At 41.5% G+C, this 18,819-nt stretch overlaps 1 protein-coding gene and 1 long non-coding RNA gene across 6 annotated transcripts in view; one reads left to right on the top strand and one right to left on the bottom strand.

Annotated features, from left to right (window-relative positions):
- Positions 1–18,819, bottom strand: part of PTPRG (protein tyrosine phosphatase receptor type G) — a 518,906-nt gene that overhangs the window by 41,418 nt on the left and 458,669 nt on the right. For all 5 annotated transcript variants that reach the window (XM_083424609.1, XM_083424610.1, XM_083424611.1 and 2 more), the window contains exon 14: positions 11,451–11,542. In XM_083424609.1, coding sequence (XP_083280735.1) covers positions 11,451–11,542 — 92 coding nt within the window. The remainder of the gene's footprint in view (positions 1–11,450; positions 11,543–18,819) is intronic.
- LOC310671155 overlaps positions 1–18,819 on the top strand; it is a 54,441-nt gene that overhangs the window by 16,460 nt on the left and 19,162 nt on the right. The window lies entirely within an intron of this gene.

Here is an 18,819-nt window from a genome sequence, read left to right as displayed (position 1 = left end):
CACATAAATGGGGAGTTGAACTGAATTGAGCTCCAGGAATATATTTGTAGTGGATGGGCTTAACTGCAGAATAGCTGAGAAATCGCAGCATATCTATTACCTTTGCTGTGTGCCTGATCACAGATAATGCAAATTATGAGTAGGGCAAATTACCTTGCTTTGGCTCTATGTCATAGGTATTTTTACACACACTTATGTATGTATTTGGTATAGCTTAACGCTTTGCAATATGAAAATATACTGACAAACAATAAAGAGGGCTCTGAATTCTAAACTATTATTGTTATCAGTTCTACTACCTCTGACTTCTGCTACTGTGGTACATGGAACAGCCAAAAAGGTTTGCCCATGGAAACATTTTGGTTGACTGTGTTCTGTGGTTGTATTAAGGCTAAGTCAACAATTTATAGATTGGTATGATCCATGCAAAATCTACATTTATGCTTACTTTTGCCTGGTCCGCACTTCATGGTAACTTATTGAATTTTCTCTAGATATGCTAATAAAATACCGTTGCAAAATCCAGGGAATTTTTGAGGTTAAACCTTACAGCAAGTCTCTCCCTCTAGTACAGTGTTTATTACAATATCATAGTAATGTGAGTACAGTCGTACCTTGGCTGCCTAATGCCTTGGGAGTTGAACGTTCCGGTTCCTGAATGATCGAAAGCCAGAAGTGAGTGTTCTGGTTTTTGAATGTTATTTTGGAAGCCAAACATCCAACGGGGCTTCCAATTGGCTGCAGGAGTTTCCTGCAGCCAATTAGAAGCTGTGCTTTGGAAGTCAAATGTTTTGGAAGCGAAACAGACTTCCGGAACAGATTCTGTTCAATTTCTGAGGTACGAATGCTTAGCAGAAGAATTAACTCTCATCCACAGGTAGGTTATAATAATATATTTTCCAATGCAACTAATGTCTCTGAAAGTGAATGAATTCCTATGCTACTTTCATGAGAAGTTAAATTTCTGACACAGTGAATAATCCCCCCCCCCAAAAAAAATTCCTGAGATCAGTTACAGTATTGAGTCCCAATCTACAGCCAAAACCAGTAACACGTCCCTTTCCATGTACCCTTGTTTTAGCATATCTAACTCTAAATTACAGTTTTGCAATGTATCTAATTAATGAGATAAACTATATATGTTAAAACAAGGAGGATGACTGGCTCTCGCAGTATGCCATTTTTATTCTGTCTGCTTAGACTACAGAGTTGTGACCCTTCCTTGGGGGAATGAGCACATAATAATCTTTTGCACTTGATGTAGAGCATGCAGGAATACCAAGAAAAACTTGCTTAACCAAAGGCTTGAAAACTATTGGAATGGGAATAAATCCAACTTTGAAGAGTCCAGCAACTATCTCTACTTTGGGACATTTAAGACACTTCCCATATGTTTCGCTATATCAGTGAAAAGGATGAACTAAAGTCAAAGGTAGACTACAACCTCTATTTAATGAAACAATGAATCAATCAAGCCATCACCTGGTGACAAATTATATGGATCTTCTGTGTCTGAAAGGTATTCAATCACTGTTGAGTTTCCCTGATCGAGCATTTCTTCTTCCTGTTCTTCTTGCTCTCTTCCTCCCTCTTTCCCATCCCCACCTTGGTCTGTCTTATCTTGCTCTATCTCTTCTTCACTTCCCTCTTCTTTTTTAAATGCACAGCAAATGACATCTCCATATAGGTATTTTGTTCTGAAGTTTCCCATTCTTTCTGGTTAAATTGCCCAGCAGAGAAAAAGTTAACACTTGTGGCGGAAGCTACTTGGCATCATGATGGGAAGATCCCACCTCCACTTCCATCTTTACCAAGCTGTCAGTAGACCAAAGAGCGGAGCACGGCAGGAGCTAAATTTTTCAGTGTTTGAAAGCTTTCACTTTGAAACAAGCTGATCTTTTAAGAGTTTGTGTGATTCAGTGCTGATATGAGTAACTCAGATAATCTTCAGGTCAACTCCACAATGCCCAGAATTAAAGATCCTGATATTTCAAATGGACTGGGGGCAGCGGGGCAGAATGACTTATTCTGACTTACAGAAGGTCTAGCTGAGGCAAACATACTGCCAATTCATATTCATTTTATCTTTTTCCCCTTGCCTCAAAAAGCCAGAGATTAAAGTAATTTGAAGCACTGTGATTCGTCAGTTTAGGACTCTCTGCACAACTATTCCATACAGTCTGCGAATATCAGGAGCATTCTTTTGAAGGAAAATATATAGTCAGCCAGAAGTAGAGTTTGAAAGTTCTACATTCCAAAAATTGTCATTGTTCGAAAATTCCACTGCATTCTTTGCTCATGCATTCTAAATGCCTCCTCAAATAAAATCTGCTAATGCATATGAGGGACATGCTTCTTTCAGGTACCTCTTATCTAGTGGCTACTGATAAGCTTCTTTTCCATTTCAGGAAAATTTACTTCAGAGACCAAACCTCTTTTAGTCTACTGAAGAGATTAATGAAATCCTATAAAGGCTAATTAGGAAACCTAACAGTTGCTCAGTGCAAAGTTCCATTTGGGCAATTAGCTTTCTCCTTGCCTAAAACCGGGCAGCATTCATTAGTGTCACAGTGGAAAAAACCTTCTTGTCCCAACATTCAATAAATGGGAGGATGTATTTTGTGTTAATAACCATTGTTCATACTTTTTATTTTATTTTGATTCTTCTTCATTTTGTCTCAGAGGCTTATATGTCCTTATGTCATGTCAGTATGGATAAATAAGTATTTTAAAAATTAAGTAGGTTCTCTTGTTTCAATAGATCTAAATTACTTACCAATATGTTAAAGACTAGCCTGCCTCTCCTCATCTACACATGGGAAAACATTCTGCCGTGTTAAAAATCAAGGCTTTACATAGCCTTCCAGCAAGCAGCCTTGCTTGCTAGTCTTGAGCAATCCTATATTCACTTACCTGGGGAGTAAGTCCCATTGAACCCAAAGGGACTTTCTTCTGAGTACACATATATAGGATTATATTATAATTGTACATTTGTCTCAGTCTCTAGGTACGTTCAGGCATTTGCCTGAACATGCAAAACAGAATCTCTGGATTGGGCCATGCAGACAAGCTCTGCCTCTCGTATCCTTGTATATGTTGTCTCACCTGATGAGTTCCCAGCCTCCCCCATTTTGAGAGGGTAAGATTTGCAAGGGGGCTTATATTCCTTTTTGAGTGTAAACGGAACCTTCCATGGAAGACCCCCAATAAAACCTTAATCACAGGTGGAATATATTATAATGCAATCAGCATGTGGATTATATGAGCAGACATCTTGGGTTACTTTCCTACCCACATTAAGGCTACATTAAAGTGCGCAGTTTAATTGACCCAGGACCACAATACCTCAAGGACTGCATCTCCCCATATAAACCGACCTGGACTCTGGATTCATCATCAGAGGCCCTTCTTTGTGTGCCTCCTTCACATGAGGTCTAGAGGGTGACAACACGAGAGAGCCTTTTCTGCACAGTGGCTCTCGTTTGTGGAATGCTCTCCCCATGGAGATTCGTCTGGCACCTTCATTATATATTTTTAGGTGCCAGGCAAAAGCTTTCCTCTTTCACCAGGCTGATAATATTCTACAGCCTTTTAAATGTGGGTAGGGGGCACTATTGTTTTGTTGTTTCAGCTTTAACAAATTAGTTGTGCTTTTATATTGTATTTTAATCTTGTGAACATCCCCGAGATCTTTTGATGAACGGCCATATATAAATCTTACTTAAAAAATAAAATAAACAAAAATAGATAATGACACTTGTGTTTAGTAAATATGTGCAATGCAAAAAAGGTGGTTTACAACTGTGATTACTTTTACCACACACACACAATCCATTCAGTGTCATTTTATTTTGCCCCTGGCTTTTGTAAAGAAGGCTAAGCTAAAAGATGGGAACCACGAGTGACTCTCACATTCCCTTTCCATATGTATAGGTCTTGTGATGCACATTCTCTGCTGCATCTGGGCAATGTTTAAAGTGTCCCTTCTGCACAACTTGCTACCAGATCCTTTTCACTGGAGATACCAATGGTTGCAACCAAAAGGCCCCAGGGCCAAAGCATGTGCTCTACCAAAAAGCTATGGCAAGGGGTGGAGAGGGCTAAGAAAAGACAGAAGCTTGGAGGATCAGGGATACAGCGTGTTAAAAGATGTTAAGTGGATGATTTAAGAGGCTATTCTAGTGTCAAGGGAAAGTGATAGTTTAGGGATTTGCTGGTGAGGCAAAACAGATATTAACCACAATGCCATTTGAGCAGTGTATGACAGACTGGATCTTACTAAAAATCATACATGCAATGTCAAGTGAAACTGCTGCAGACACTTTGCAGAAAGTGTAAGTCCTATTCAGAGTAGACACATTGAAATTAATAAGCATGAATAACATAGGCCCACAATTTCAACTGATCAACTCTGAGTAAGCCATAGTTGCTTACAACCCCAAGTGGTTGATTTGGACTAGTCTGAGGCTGTGCAATCCAGTGTACACAATAGGGAGTAAGTTCCACTGAACTCAAGTTCCATTGGCTACAATCATCTTATGTTATAATCACAGTGCATCGTACAGTGTACAGTGAATTCCCATAACTGATGTTTGAACAATGGTGGATCTACTGTCATGGATGCTTTAGCGGAGATTCCTGCATTGCAGGGAATTGGACTAGATTACCATTGGGATCTCTCTCAACTCTACTATTATATGATTCTACTACTTTTCAGACAGGCTACGAGCCTGCAATTACTTATGCGTGCCTGTATCCATAATGCCTAACTGATGCATTATGGGAGCTTTCATGAATCCTTTATTCCATTCCAAACACCCAAATTTAGCCAATCTCAGTAAAGGGACACACCACTGCCCTTATGAATGTTCTTTATTTTATTCATTTTACAAGATAATAACAACACACTGCAGAGTGTGCAGACAGTGCATTCCCATAACTAACCTTTGAACAACATTGAACCTACTGGTTGAGAGAAAGACTATGTTGTTATTGGCTGGAAGCCAGCAAACTGTGAAATGAATTTAAATTGCACCGAATTTAAGTAGGATGAGCACATGTAGCTGTGCACTGGATTGCAGTCACTGTACTGAGTCGATTCTAAGAAAGCGAGTTATGCCTAAATCCCATTGAAAAACAATGAGATTTCAGCACATAATTTAATCTTTTAAGTGTCATTACGAACCCTCACTGGTCCCGATCCAGAGTTCTGCATGAGCTGTAATTGACTCTTAGTCAGACAAAAAAGAAAGAAAGAAAAGAGACCATGTGCTTGTGACTGAGTGAGTATTAATGACACCATTTCAATCAAGGTGTAATCTAATATAGCATCATGCCAAGAGCAACTATTAAGGGATGTGTCAGTTACAAATATTATGCACATTGAATGAAATCTGAATTTATAAACCACATGCACACATCCGCCTTTAAATAATAAATGAAAGTGACATTCAGTCCACCTCCTTTAAGTCTGCAAGGAAGAAATGAGAGTCATTCCTGAATAATCCAAATGAGAACTATTTACATTCACCGAGGAGAATGTTGTGTCTTGCAAAAAGTACCCGATATGAAAAGGCACTGGGTACATGTTGGCCTCCTCCTCCTTAGCAATGAATATGGTGACATGCAGTGATAATGGAAACATCCGAGCACTGGTTTGCAAACTTAAGAGAAAGTTGTGGAAATTTCTTGAGGTTCAGCAGCTGTTGAGTCCCCCCCACCCAATATGACTCAAACTGTTGTTGAAAAGAAGTGGGGAAAAGAAGGCAAGCCAATATCAAATGGAAGAAATTGGATTGATATTTCTCATACATTTTGAACATGGCCCTCGTTCCAGGCCAGTCACTGCTATTTGCTCCACAGATTAGAAAATTCTGCATGCAGGGGCAGAATGGGACATCTCTTCATAAGCATTTTGGAGGAAAGACAGCATATTGATTCACTTACAGATGCGTGGTTATCCTTGATCCATATGGGGCTTAAGCTGGGAGATGTACATTAATGACAACACCGGCAAAATATATATATTTCTCTTTTTAATGCAAGTTTTATGATTCTCTGGTCAGCTTTTATTTGGTGGCGAGGGCTGATAGGCATCAGACAAGATCCACACACACCCAACCTATGACTACAGATTAGTGATAAAGAGTTCCATGAAAAGATCACTAGGAGGCACCCAAAATGAACTGTGCTAAGAAACAGAAAATGAAGCAATGGCAAGTGTGTGTGTGTCTGTGTGGAACAGAATGGGCTAGCATATTTAATAATGTTTAATAAGTCTGCCATCCAGGCGCAGTTGCTCTCCCCCTAAGGGCATGATCCCAGATGAGACCAATGCTTTTTGATTTATATTAAGTGGGTAATAGCTGTAGGGGCAACTGAGCTAATGATCCTGTCGGTGTTCTGTGGTTCTCTAGACTGCTCAGCAGAGTTAATTATGAATTGTAATGAGAACTCTGGGCTTCAGGACAGAATGGGCATAGATTAGTACATGCCTATATGCTATTCAGTTTCATGGTCGAAAATGAAGTAAATTTCTTCTGTGGAAAGCTAGGTATCTAATAATGCTGCAGTTGCAGAACAGCAAAATTCTATTATACCATCAATCATTAGCACCATGTGTTTTGGAGCTGTCAAGCACCTTTAAAGCTGTCACAGAATGTGTTTTCGTTGTTTTAAAAAAGGAATGCAGAGGAGTTTCACATTTTTAGATATGCATGGTCAAAACTGCTTCCATTGTGACCATATGACTGAAACTGAGAATGAAAATTGGTCCACCCAGCCCGGTTAAATAGATGTGCAGATCCACAGGGACATATTTAACTATCCATTTATAACTACTGCCTGGGGTATCGCTAGCAAATAAAGATTACTTTAAGGAACTGGCGTTTGTTAAAATGTCATTTATACTTTACTTCCAGAATCAATACAGCTTGGGAGATTTTCTCATGCTCCCTGGCTATTTCTAAAGGGGAAGAAAAAGTTTAGAAGAGGTATCATTTTATCAACCATATGAGTGAATCAAAAGGAAGAATTTTCCATTTAACCTTTAAAGGCTTTTCAGCAAAAACGGCTGTATAAGGAGTTATAACTGACAGGAAGGTGTGAAACAGCACTTAGCAGATTGCTCTGGGGAATGGAATTTGAAGCCTTTTCTGGTGTGGTGAGGAAGCGAGGAAAGGGCATCAGGATGAGGTTAATTGGACCCATTCAAACAGACTAAGAACGGGTTCCCCCCACTTTTAGAATTATTTCTACATTTATGCACACCTTTAGTTCTACTCAGGCATCTGGTTTCTATGGGTACCGAATGCATGATGGGACCAGCAGGAACACGAGGGGCTAGAGCTGTCCCACCTTGATGACATCATATGTGTCGGCCATGACCCCAGGTGACTTGCCAGCAGACTCACAATCTGCTTCTATTTGTATAGGGTTTACAGGAAAAGGAAGTGAAGCTTGTTACACCTTGTTCACTCAGGGTTCCCCATCCCCATGGAGGATGCTCAATGCAAGGGGTAGTCAATGTGGTACCTTCTAGATGTTGCTGGACTATCAAGTCCCCAGCCAGTATGGCCAATGGTCAGGGAGTTATAGTTCAACAACATCTATGGGACATCTCACTGGCGACACCTGTCTTATGAGCTCAAAAAGAGCCCTCTTCAGACTGATGACAACTGGGCATTGGCTGGGGTTATGCAGCTGGTACATGCCTTGCTAGCCCACCTGGGCCCTTCACACATTGTGCCCACAGGCCCTGAATGCTTGAATGGAGCTTTTGAGTTCCCAGCATTAAGGCACAGTATTGTCATGGTATCATATGCATAAAACTCAACAGCTATGTACAAGAAACTGCAAAAGTTCCACAAAGGTTGCTGCTTCAGAATGCATGCAAAAAGGTGCTCTTACTTCCATAGTTAGACCTTGGTCATAGTTAGACTTATCACCACTAAAAAAGAGGCATAATATTTCCTATTACACAGAATAACGCAGAAAATTTCATCCTTGTTTTTATGTTACATTTGTAATATGGCTTTCTACCTTCAGAGGAAAAACAGTATTTTAATAATATCTAAAAGTATTTACGTAAGTTAAACTACTATTCCACTGTCTATTATTTTATTCTAAGTTCCGGTTTGGTACTCCTGGAACATTTCAGTGGTATTGATGAAAAGCAACCATTTTCTCATGTTCTTTTTGGACTTATGGGCACACTCCCACTTTTTAGAAAATCAAAAATCTTCCCTCTAGTGTGAAAACACACTAAGAATATTCATTCAAATCAAGAGCCACTATAACCCTCCACATTTTTTTTAATAGAAAAGGTGAAAACTTTATCCTGGATCTCAAACCCCCACTTCTGCAGACCAATGCTTGAAGATCTGGGGGAGACCATTTGAACATTTTAGCTATTTCGCACATTCTTTTGATTAATCAAACTAAAATTGGGCTTGGTTTCAACTACATACATTAGTTGGAAGGTTGTAATGATATGGATGCCTCCTCTTTGTCTGCAAGAATAAAACAGCTATTGATGTATAAGTGGGACCCCTCCAGTCCCTTTCCCCTCCCACCCGTTTCCCATTTTGCTCACAACAGTCAAGCGGCATTATGTGACCACTGAATATATTTGGGGTCCCCCTCTCCTAGATCCCCCCAAAGTTTCTTGTCCTTCAGACAACTTAGTATTAAAAGTGTATTAAGAAATTATATTAGAGTGAAGCTCCAATAGAAGGAGCTTTTGCCTCCACCTTTTAGACAGACTAATAAATGATCTACACCAGAGATCAGGAACATGTCTATCTCCAAATGTTGCTAGACTGCACCTCCCACCATCCCTAACCATTGGCCATGCTGTGAGAGCTGGAGGCCAACAACATCTAGAGGGCGACCCTGATACAGTGGTACCTCTGGTTAAGTACTTAATTTGTTCTGGAGGTCCGTACTTAACCTGAAACTGTTCTTAACCTGAAGCACCACTTAGCTAATGGGGCCTCCTGCTGCTGCCATGCCACCGGAGCACGATTTCTGTTCTTATCCTGAAGCAAAGTTCTTAACCTGAAGCACTATTTCTGGGTTAGCGGAGTCTGTAACCTGAAGTGTATGTAACCTGAGGTACCACTGTATACATGTTCAACCAAAAGAGGTTTTCTTCTATTGTTTAAGACAAAAGGTGGGGGCTTGGTTGTTGTTGTTTTTAATCTGATTAAAACCAACAACATGTATTTGTAGTAAAGAAAAACCAAGTGAGGTAAAATAATAGACTAGAACTTTTCTCCTGCTCAGCTCTGAAATTCTTTATGTTACAACTCCCACTTAAGCTTCGTAACTATTCTCCTGAATACTTTGCACCTCCTGCGATGGTGTGGTGAAATAACACAGAACTAATGGAATTAGTAGCATTTGGGGGGTGAGGCATTCTATATGGTCAAATAATATAATTTTGCTTACACGTGACAAGAAGATGGGGAGATTTTTTTATTTTTTTTAAAGCTTTTAGACAAACCTTAAGGAGGATTTTAATGGCAAAGCTTTGGTTATATGAAGGACTTCTGGTTTGTAGCATTGTGCACACTGGTAATAGGGGAAAATCATCACAGCATGCAGAGTTGTACACATTTCTGACATGATTTGCTGCTAATTGGATAAGAGTATGTGAACAAAAGCTCTGTCAGAATGGGTTATCCACAGCCCCTTTCTGAAGACAATCCCATAAAGCAGATCCAAACCCAATTTGGAATTCAGCTAATGGGATCAAACCTTGGAAAAGTGACATAGAAAGCATTCCAAGTGAATTTCCTATGTATTTGCATGTTTGCTCAGGAGATCCCATAAAAAAAAAAATCACCACATGAGCATCAGAGGTTTGTCAGACAAGGTAATCACACTTCCGACAAAAGCCTCAAGGCCATACAAAGAACTCCAATGTTATCTTATCTATATTGTACACAATATTGTTGGCTAGCAATATTTAACTTATATGTATGCCTTGCAAAGAATCTCAGTCTAAAACAGTTATTTGTTACATGGCTTTCAAAATATCTGGAAGGGGGGGGGATAAGTGCAGTGCACAATTCTCAGTGGGAGAGCATCTGAATCATAGAATCACAGAATTGTAGAGTTGGAAGGAACCCAAGGGTCATCTAGTCCAACCCCCTGCAATAGGGGAATCTCAACTAAAACATCCATGGCAGATGGCTCTCTACCCTCTGCCTAAAAACCTCCAAAGAAGGAGAGTCCACCGCCTTTTTTGGGATTCCAATTTCCTATGTTCCCAATAACTGAAAGATAACTGTAACGCTCAAACCAGTGGCCAACCAGCAGCCAACCCACTACCTCAGGAAAAACTGTGACAATTCCAACATGCCTTTGAAAAAAGCTTTGAGTTTTCATTGCTATAAGGCAAGAGTAGGGAAACTTTGGCCCTCCAGTTGTTGCTGGACTACAAACCCCATCATCCCTGACTATTGATCCTACTGGCTGGGAAGGATGGGAGTTGTAGTTCACAACATCTGGACAGCACCAAAATAGCTACCTGTGTTTCAAGGCATAAAGAGCTGTGTACAACAGACAATATGCAAATCTTCACATCTGTCCGGCTTTGGCTCACAAATTTCTGCTGAGAACCATTCCATATATAATTACTTCAAGGCACTTGACAGATTGTAAAATAGTAGGCATGTGCGTTGATATTTTTAATTAACCAGTAAATAAGCATTAGGACCAAGTCTGCAGCTACTCTAACAGCAATCTTCTCTTTACTGAGAAGTAAATCCCACTGCTTAGTTTCCAGTAAGTGTATTTAGGATTGTATTTAGGACTAAACTGATACAACTTTGCCTCAAGCAAAACCTATGCATCTTATTTGGCCACTTACATTTAAATGAGAGTTTTCCTATAAAGCAGTACTGCGTAGGTGGGATCTCCCCCTGCCCTCGAAAGGTCACAGGCAGCCTGGCAAGCAAAAGTCTTCATTACGCAGACCTGGCAACTGGAGTGCCACTTGCACTGCAATCCAACATTACCTGGGAGTAAGTCTCAGTGAATGTCAGGATTTCTGTGTAGACATTCATAAGACTGTCCTGCACAGCTGGAGGCCAGAGAAGGTGCAGACTACGAACTTCAGTGAACAAGAAGGATGGAGTAAGTGATTAATGGCAAAAGGGCAGAGCCAGAAAAGTAGAAGACACATGGGGACTCCCCACTATGATACCATCAGTGCTTTGTGCCTTATCCAGATAAGAAAGCACTAATCCAAACTCTGTGTTCCCCCCTCATTTTAATGAAGATTTACAGAAATATTACTACACACTGCGGGATGCTCCAAATGTATAAAGAAGTCAGCCAATGTGGGAAGCGGACTGACTGATACAGAACATACAGTGCAAACTGTGATTTGTAAGGAGCCCAAAGTATGAATGAGTTAAGTCATGATGTCAGACCTTCCTTACCTGGGATGGGAATAACGGGAATGGTTTCGTTTGGCACCACTCGAGGCGAACTGCTGTCTTCCACATAGAAATGAGCTGTCTGAAAACATTTTCTGTGAATGGAAGAGAAACATCATCAGCACTCTCAGGGCTCTCTGACATTTCTGTCCATGATAAGCATTTGCATCACACACATGGACAAACACACACAAAGTTTTATTTCTGATTTTGTCATGCCAGTGACTCTCAAGTGAACGCTAAAATGTGCTGCTACCAGTCACCATAAACCATCATTTCGTTTAGGAGCCTCCCGTTTCTTACCTCTTATTAAACAAACAGTCTAGGAAGTTTAGCAGCTGAGAGTGCATGCATTCACTTAAAAAGGAAACTTTTGGGTGTCACTTATTGTGGCTCAATAACAGCCCTCCTTAAAAGAAAACTAAAACAATCATAACCACACTAGTGTTGGAAACACGTAGAACCTTGCCACTTAATGGGCAGCACCTAGAGCAGAACACACACAACGGTCACACTACTTCCTTAGGGAAGTTGCAATCTCGACAGGAAAAAAAGTTTGCCTCATTCAACTCTGTGCTGGCTGTTCAAATCCCCTTTGCAGGCTTTTGCAAAACAACGAGAAGAACACATGCTGCTAAGGAAAAGCCTGTGGTAGATGTCAACTCGGCTTCCTCCCTCTGCGACCCTCCCCTACCCCTCCGCTGAAAGGAACGCTGAAAAGGCCAGAGGGCAACTCAGATGCAGCCCACCGATGTTCCCGCCAGCCAGATTTAAAGACTTGAATCTGCTTCCCTGAACACACTGCAATTGCTGCTCTTTTTACCTGTACTTAATGCAAAGCAGGGAGCACAAGCTGGTCATCACAGAGAAGGCACTGAGGAGGAGAGCATCCAGAGGTCCAATGAGCCTGTGCATGGTGATGCTAAGCAAGGCAGGGCTTTCCAGCAGCCACGTCACTGCTCATTGCTGCCTTAATGAGCTGCTTGAGGCTGGGACTGAATATTTAATGAGCCTTGCTCAGCGGGAGCAGCTATTGTGACAAGCAGAGGGGCTGCTCTCGGCTGTCAGGAGCTCTTAACAATAGCCTGGACAGAGCAGAGAGAGAGAGAGAGAGCCCTCTTCCTGCCTCCCTTAATGAACTGCTGCTCCTCAACACCTGTGCGGGGTCCTGAACGCCTCCGCCTCCGCCGCGATTAGCTTCCCCGGCACGCAAGCCACTGCCTCTGCTTGTAAAGGTTTGCAGCGGTCTCTCTGCCGCACAGCACGGCTTCTGGAATTACGGCCAAGCAGAAAAGCCCACTCCATCCCGCCAGCTTTGCTGACACTGTCAAAGCAATTTGTAGTGCCATTGTTTGCAGAACAGAGGTACATAGCAGAGGGCTTTGGGGGGGTGCAGGGGGGGGTGCAGAGAGAAAAAGGGCAGCGCAACTCACACAGCTTTCAAAGGCCAAGCAAATCTCTTGCAAGAAGTTGGCCAAATGCATGCAGTAGGCCCTCAATTTCTGAATTCTGCTAACAATCAAAGCTAGGGCTGTCAGATCGAAATGCTCAGAATAAGGAGATTGATGAAGCCGTGGCAGTATTTCTCAAATGACCACCCCATTCTGCTGTCCCATGAACCCAAAGCCAACTAGCTGAGCATATGGAGATATGGTTGTGTGCAGAAAGAACAAGCCTTTTCTTTTTAGCCTAGGAAACAGAATACTTTCCTCTGAAAGTCCTACCTGGCACCTACCATTTCATTCATTCAGTGGCAAAGGGTTTGTGTGTGTGTGTGTGTGTGCGCGTGTGTGTGTGTGCGCGCGTGTGTGGCAGGGAGCTGGGCAGCCAGCAACAATGGCTGGATTTTTATAATTTTGATTATGCTTTCATTACACTTATGCGTTTTTATTGTAGATTCACGTAAGTAACTGTGTTGGTCTGACGCAGTTGAAATAAATTAAAACATTGTCCAGTAGCACCTTAGAGACCAACTAAGTTTGTTCTGGGTATAAGCTTTTGTGTGCATGCACACTTCTTCCGATATACACATGAAAGCTTATACCCAGAACAAACTTAGTTGGTCTCTAAGGTGCTACTGGACAATTTTTAAAATGTTTTTATTGTATTTATTCTTGTTGCAAATTGCTTTAAGATTTTTAAGTAATACATACATTCAATTAACCCAACCGAACCCGTTGCTTGCAAACAGCCTAGTGCCCCATGGAAGGATCTGTGGGACTGGCCCAACAATGCCCAGACTGAAATCTGAAGAGGAAAAGACAAGACACTTTCTTATGCACAAGGGATTTTTTTTTGGGAGGGGGGGAAAAAACATTTCTCCAAGCTCATATAATCTCAAAATCACTTTGGGATGTGGTGTAAGGAGGGTGCAGTCACTCCATAATAAATCCAAGAAGGGTAGGGGAGGGTCCTCTGCAGGGGGCATTCAGCCTCTCTGGATCTAGAATGATGGGTGTACATAGGCTCCAGAACACTATCCCTTCCTAGAAATTGGAGCCCCCTCCAGGCATGAAACTAGTGAGTTGAACTGTTTGAAACTAAGGGTCATGGTCAGTGGAGATGTGATAAAAGGTTATGGGGCATGCACATAACCGAACACACAAACAACATGCACACGATATATACTGTTTATAGCCTATTTTTCATCTAAGTGGAATCCAGGGTTGGGTATGAAATACAGGATGCATAAAATCACAGAATCCACAACAATTAACACTTAGAAAACACTGAAACAATAGGATCAGCGAAAACCACAAAGCTGGCTAATCTAACACCCAAACACACATTTTATCCTGCCCTACCTCCAAGCAGCTCAAGACAGTGTACTTGAATGTCATCCTATTTCCCCCCTGCTCACCACAACAATCCTGTGATGTAGATTATAGGTTGAGAGATTGTGGCTGGGTGAAGGCCACCCACTTTGTGTCATGGCTGAGTGAGGATCTGAACCCAAGTTCCAGTCTGACCCTTTATTCACTGGCTCTTGGGGATATCATAATAGGGACATCTGGCAGCCCCCAAACAACTGTGCTCTTGAATGAATAACGAAAGCAATGGCAGCTAAATTCATAGGGCCACTGAAACAATATGCAGCCACCAAAGAACACATTCTATAGCATCATTTTACTCACAAGCAGGCAGCTGCTTCCACACAGACCATCTCCTAACAGCTGTACTTTTCTGGTAACATTACTTTGTAGTGAAATGATACCTGGGAATCCAAGGTGTGTGACATATGATCAAATATGTGTGGCGTATGACCAAACATTGTGACATATGTGACGTATAATGAAATATTCCTTCACAAATCAGTTTGTTTCTTCCCTTAATATCCTGACTGCTCTTTCTCCTCCTGATTGTAAGTAAAGATAGACTTGGTTTCTACTCAGGCTGCCTTTACTATAGACTATGAACACCCTGGGGGCACAAAGGGGAATAAATCAGTCACAGCAAGGGAAGGCCTATGAATATGGATCAGGTAGAACGTGCATGTGTTTGAAGCATTTAGGATTTTCTCCTTTGAGTAAAATATTCAGCAAAATCCACGGAGGATGGCTTTTGATATCATGCTCTTCATTTTAGTGTTTTTTATATTCCTTCCGCCCCCCGAACGACAACAAGAAGGAAAAAAGTAATAATCCCACACCGCTTCCATCCCTCCAGTTGTTCTGTGTAAGAGTCACATTTATTAATAACAAAGCTAGTCTGATACAAATTGATCATCTTATGTTTAACACTGAACCTTGTTTGAAGGTCCAGTGTAACTAAGAAAAAATGGCCAGGTTAACAAACATTCCACCAAGTTAGCCTGATTTTGGCTTATCCTGATCTAAACAGGACCAAAATAGTTTGAACTATTGTCTTTTAAATACTGACATGTCCATCTTCCAGTTTTGATCAATTCTAAGCTTAGCTGTAACTAGGCTTCTGATATTATTTATCAGAAGAACAGCATGTAAGACAAAAACCTACCATCTGCCACATGTGGGGAAGTAGCATCACAAAAATGAATCTTAAAAAGAAAAGATGTGTGACAGAGACCATGTGTACATGGAGGAGTAACTGATTTATGGTCATATAACATCTGAGGATATTTACACAATCATGTTAACTCACACTTAGGTGTTTGTTCAGCACAGAGGGTTCCCTGATGACCTTCAGAACCAGGTGACGATAGAAAGCGATGACAAAAATTGTCACATGAATCAGCCTTTCACCTAGCTTCATAGCTGGATGTGCTATGAAATTCTTTCAAACAAATACCTAGCACTGTAGCTTTGTCAAAACCTTGAATGGCTGGAACAGAGTCATTCCATTGGCTCATTCAGTACAGACATAATGATACCCTATTGCCTAGCTGTGGTTGAGCAACCAGCAGCCCCTGAACTTTTGCATCCGCCCACCCCCCCGCCAACACATACCTATTACCCAGTGCAGACACTGCTCTCTAAATTTTGAAGGCAACAATGGTTAGTTTTCTATGTATGCCAACATTTTCTCTGTGGCAGCCATCTGTCACCAGCTACCCTGTGGGAAGGATTCCAGGAGAGTAAAGTAGGCAAGGGAAGACTGCCTCAGAGCCTCTTCCAGCTAGACTCTCCCTTCTTTCTTCCTACAGGGCCATCTGCCCTGTAGGAAAGACTGGATATCAATAACTGGGGAGGTGGGGGACAAAGAAGCAGGGAGAAGGGTGGGCGAAGACTCCGAAAAACGCCCCTCATTGCCTAGTGACGTTTAATTGATCTCGCAGTGTTACATCTACACCAGCCACTGGTGTATCTTCCAGGAATAACTTCTTAAAAATATTAGTGCCAAGACTGGAGGGCCTGTGTACCAGTATCTGGGATTCCCTCACGCTAAAATCAGCAGGGCTCACAGCAGAATAAACAGGCTTGGGATCGTGATGTACGTGATCTCAATGCCTCCCCCAGCCACAACTTCTGTTCCTTTAAACAAAGGCAGTCCCCTACGTGTGGGCAGATCACTATTTGAACACATACTTATGCACTTGCTTATAGCACAGCATAATAGCAAAGAACTTGCTAAGACCACAGGAAATTGAGGCTTTAGTTTATTGCAAAATCTGGAAATTGTCAACTGAAAGCTATCTATCAGGAGGGGCCTGATCCTACCTTTTTTAATGCTACAGAGTTTAAGAGCATATGTCAGGCTCTATGAAAAATATTTTAGTGCTGTCCAGTGACGCAGGTGGTACTGTGGTCTAAACCACTGAGCCTCTTGGGCTTGCTGATCGGAAGGTCAGCGGTTCAAATCCCTGCAACAGAGTGAGCTCCTGTTGCTCTGTCCCAGCTCCTGCCAACCTAGCAGTTTGAAAGCACACTAGTGCAAGTAGATAAATAATAGGTACTGCTGTGGCAGGAAGGTAAATGGTGTTTCCATGCACTCTGGTTTCCATCACAGTGTTCCGTTCTGCCAGAAGTGGTTTAGTCATGCTGGCCACGTGACCCGGAAAGCTGTCTGTGGACAAACACTGGCTCCCTCAGCCTGAAGTGAGATGAGCGCCTCACCCCATAGTCACCTTTGACTGAACTTAACCATCCAGGGGTCCTTTACCTATATGGAAACTCAGGTTTCCGAACATGTGACGAACATGTGACATGTGAAAAGTGTGATGAAGAACATTTGCACTAGAACATTTCCAATTAGTCCCTTCACCCAAACATGCAGGTGTGGGTGCAGGTCCATGAGAAACTGCATAGGAACTTGTTCCAGCAGGTACATTAATGGTGTCTTGCTAGAACTGCAGTAAGCTAACATCATACCATGATGATGAGCGCATCTGGAAGGACAAAGGTTCCCCATACATGGGATTGGAAATGCTTCTCAGCACATCTCCACCCACCCTCCTCTTTCCCAAGTGCTCCATTCAGATATGCTCAAAATGTAGTGGCAGATAGTAAAGACAGGACAGATTCAAGCTCAAATTTAGTCTCAAATCAGCAACCCTTAAAAGTAATTTCAACTCAAAAACAGCCCACAGTCTGACACTGGAAGCTTTGTACCACTCACGCTGGAATATATCTATAATGGATAAAATTACACATAATTTGAGATTTTGACAAGGACTAGACCCTCCAGACACTTTTTATATGATTTGGCTTTCTTTTATGACATATATAGCAGAACCGAAGCTTTGAAGACAGACCTTGTCACAAGCCTGGCAAATCTGGAACTAAACTTGATGAGCTGATAGCATCAATAGTCTTTACTCGGGTTTTGCTATTTTAACTCATGTGCAACTACTCATTCTATGCGCCTATTTTATAGTTTTGTTTTTCATCTTTTAATTTTTGTCTGTTGCTGAAATTGTGCTGTTTCATATGCATTTTAAAGTGAAAGAATTAATAATAATAATAATAATAATAATAATAATAAATAAATTTATTATTCATACCCCGCCCATCTGGCTTAATTAATAATTATTTATACCCTGCCCATCTGGCTTTGTTAATAAAAAATCTTAACAAAAAAAATCAGTAACCCTTAATTTCATTATCAGAATATCTCAACACAGCAGATTTCAGTAGAGTGTTGTATCGTTTCAACTCTACAACAAAGTCTATGCAGGGGCTCAGAGAGGAAGGAGCCACACACAAAGGCATGGCTACCTCAACAGGCCCAAGGCCAGCTCCTGAGGGTGTGGGCTGAGCTCTTCTTTGTTCATGAACTCACTGGGAGGTGTCCTCCAAAGCCCTCCCTCCTTACCCTCCTGAAGCCTTGCCTCTTGACACCCAAGACCCATTTTGATTCCTGCTTCCTTCATTCCTTCTCTAGCATCCAGTTTTGTTTTGCTTTGGTGGTGATGGTGATTAACCGAGGGTATTAAATAGTAAGCACAAACAAAAGTAAAAAAAAACACCCCTGCAATACTAATATAATATAGTTTGAAATCAAGTCCATTTGGAATTAGAAGAACTTAAATTGGGTCTATTGCCTACTCTGCCAATGAGTCCTAATAATCTATTTATTACTGTGAGCTCAAGGTACTTGAGGTATCTCCTCAGAAGTCAGAATGACATTTTCAATGACTGCATTTGAACAAGCACCCAAATCCACGTGGAACAGAGGTATACAGTTCCAAACCGAGTGAAATACTTTTAGGCTTCAAGAAAGAATTCCACAACCTCATAGCTGAAATGGTATCCATTCTCCTTTCCAATTCCAGGACAATCCAGACAGCCCACACATGTTTTCTGCAAATTACTGAGAACTCTGTTGTCTTTGAAAGAGACTAGTGTGCTCAGTGAAGCAGTCCCACTATTCTCTCAGCACAGCCTTCCTAAACCCCATATGCTTTATTTCTTGGCTGGCTTTCCTCAGGGAACAATCACCGTGTGAGATCTCAGAC

Source organism: Podarcis tiliguerta, assembly GCF_965153285.1.
Source record: "Podarcis tiliguerta genome assembly, chromosome: 2".
Classification (NCBI taxonomy): Eukaryota; Metazoa; Chordata; class Lepidosauria; order Squamata; family Lacertidae; genus Podarcis; species Podarcis tiliguerta.
Note: the sequence above shows the minus strand (reverse complement) of the source record. Positions and strands in the feature narration are given on the sequence as shown.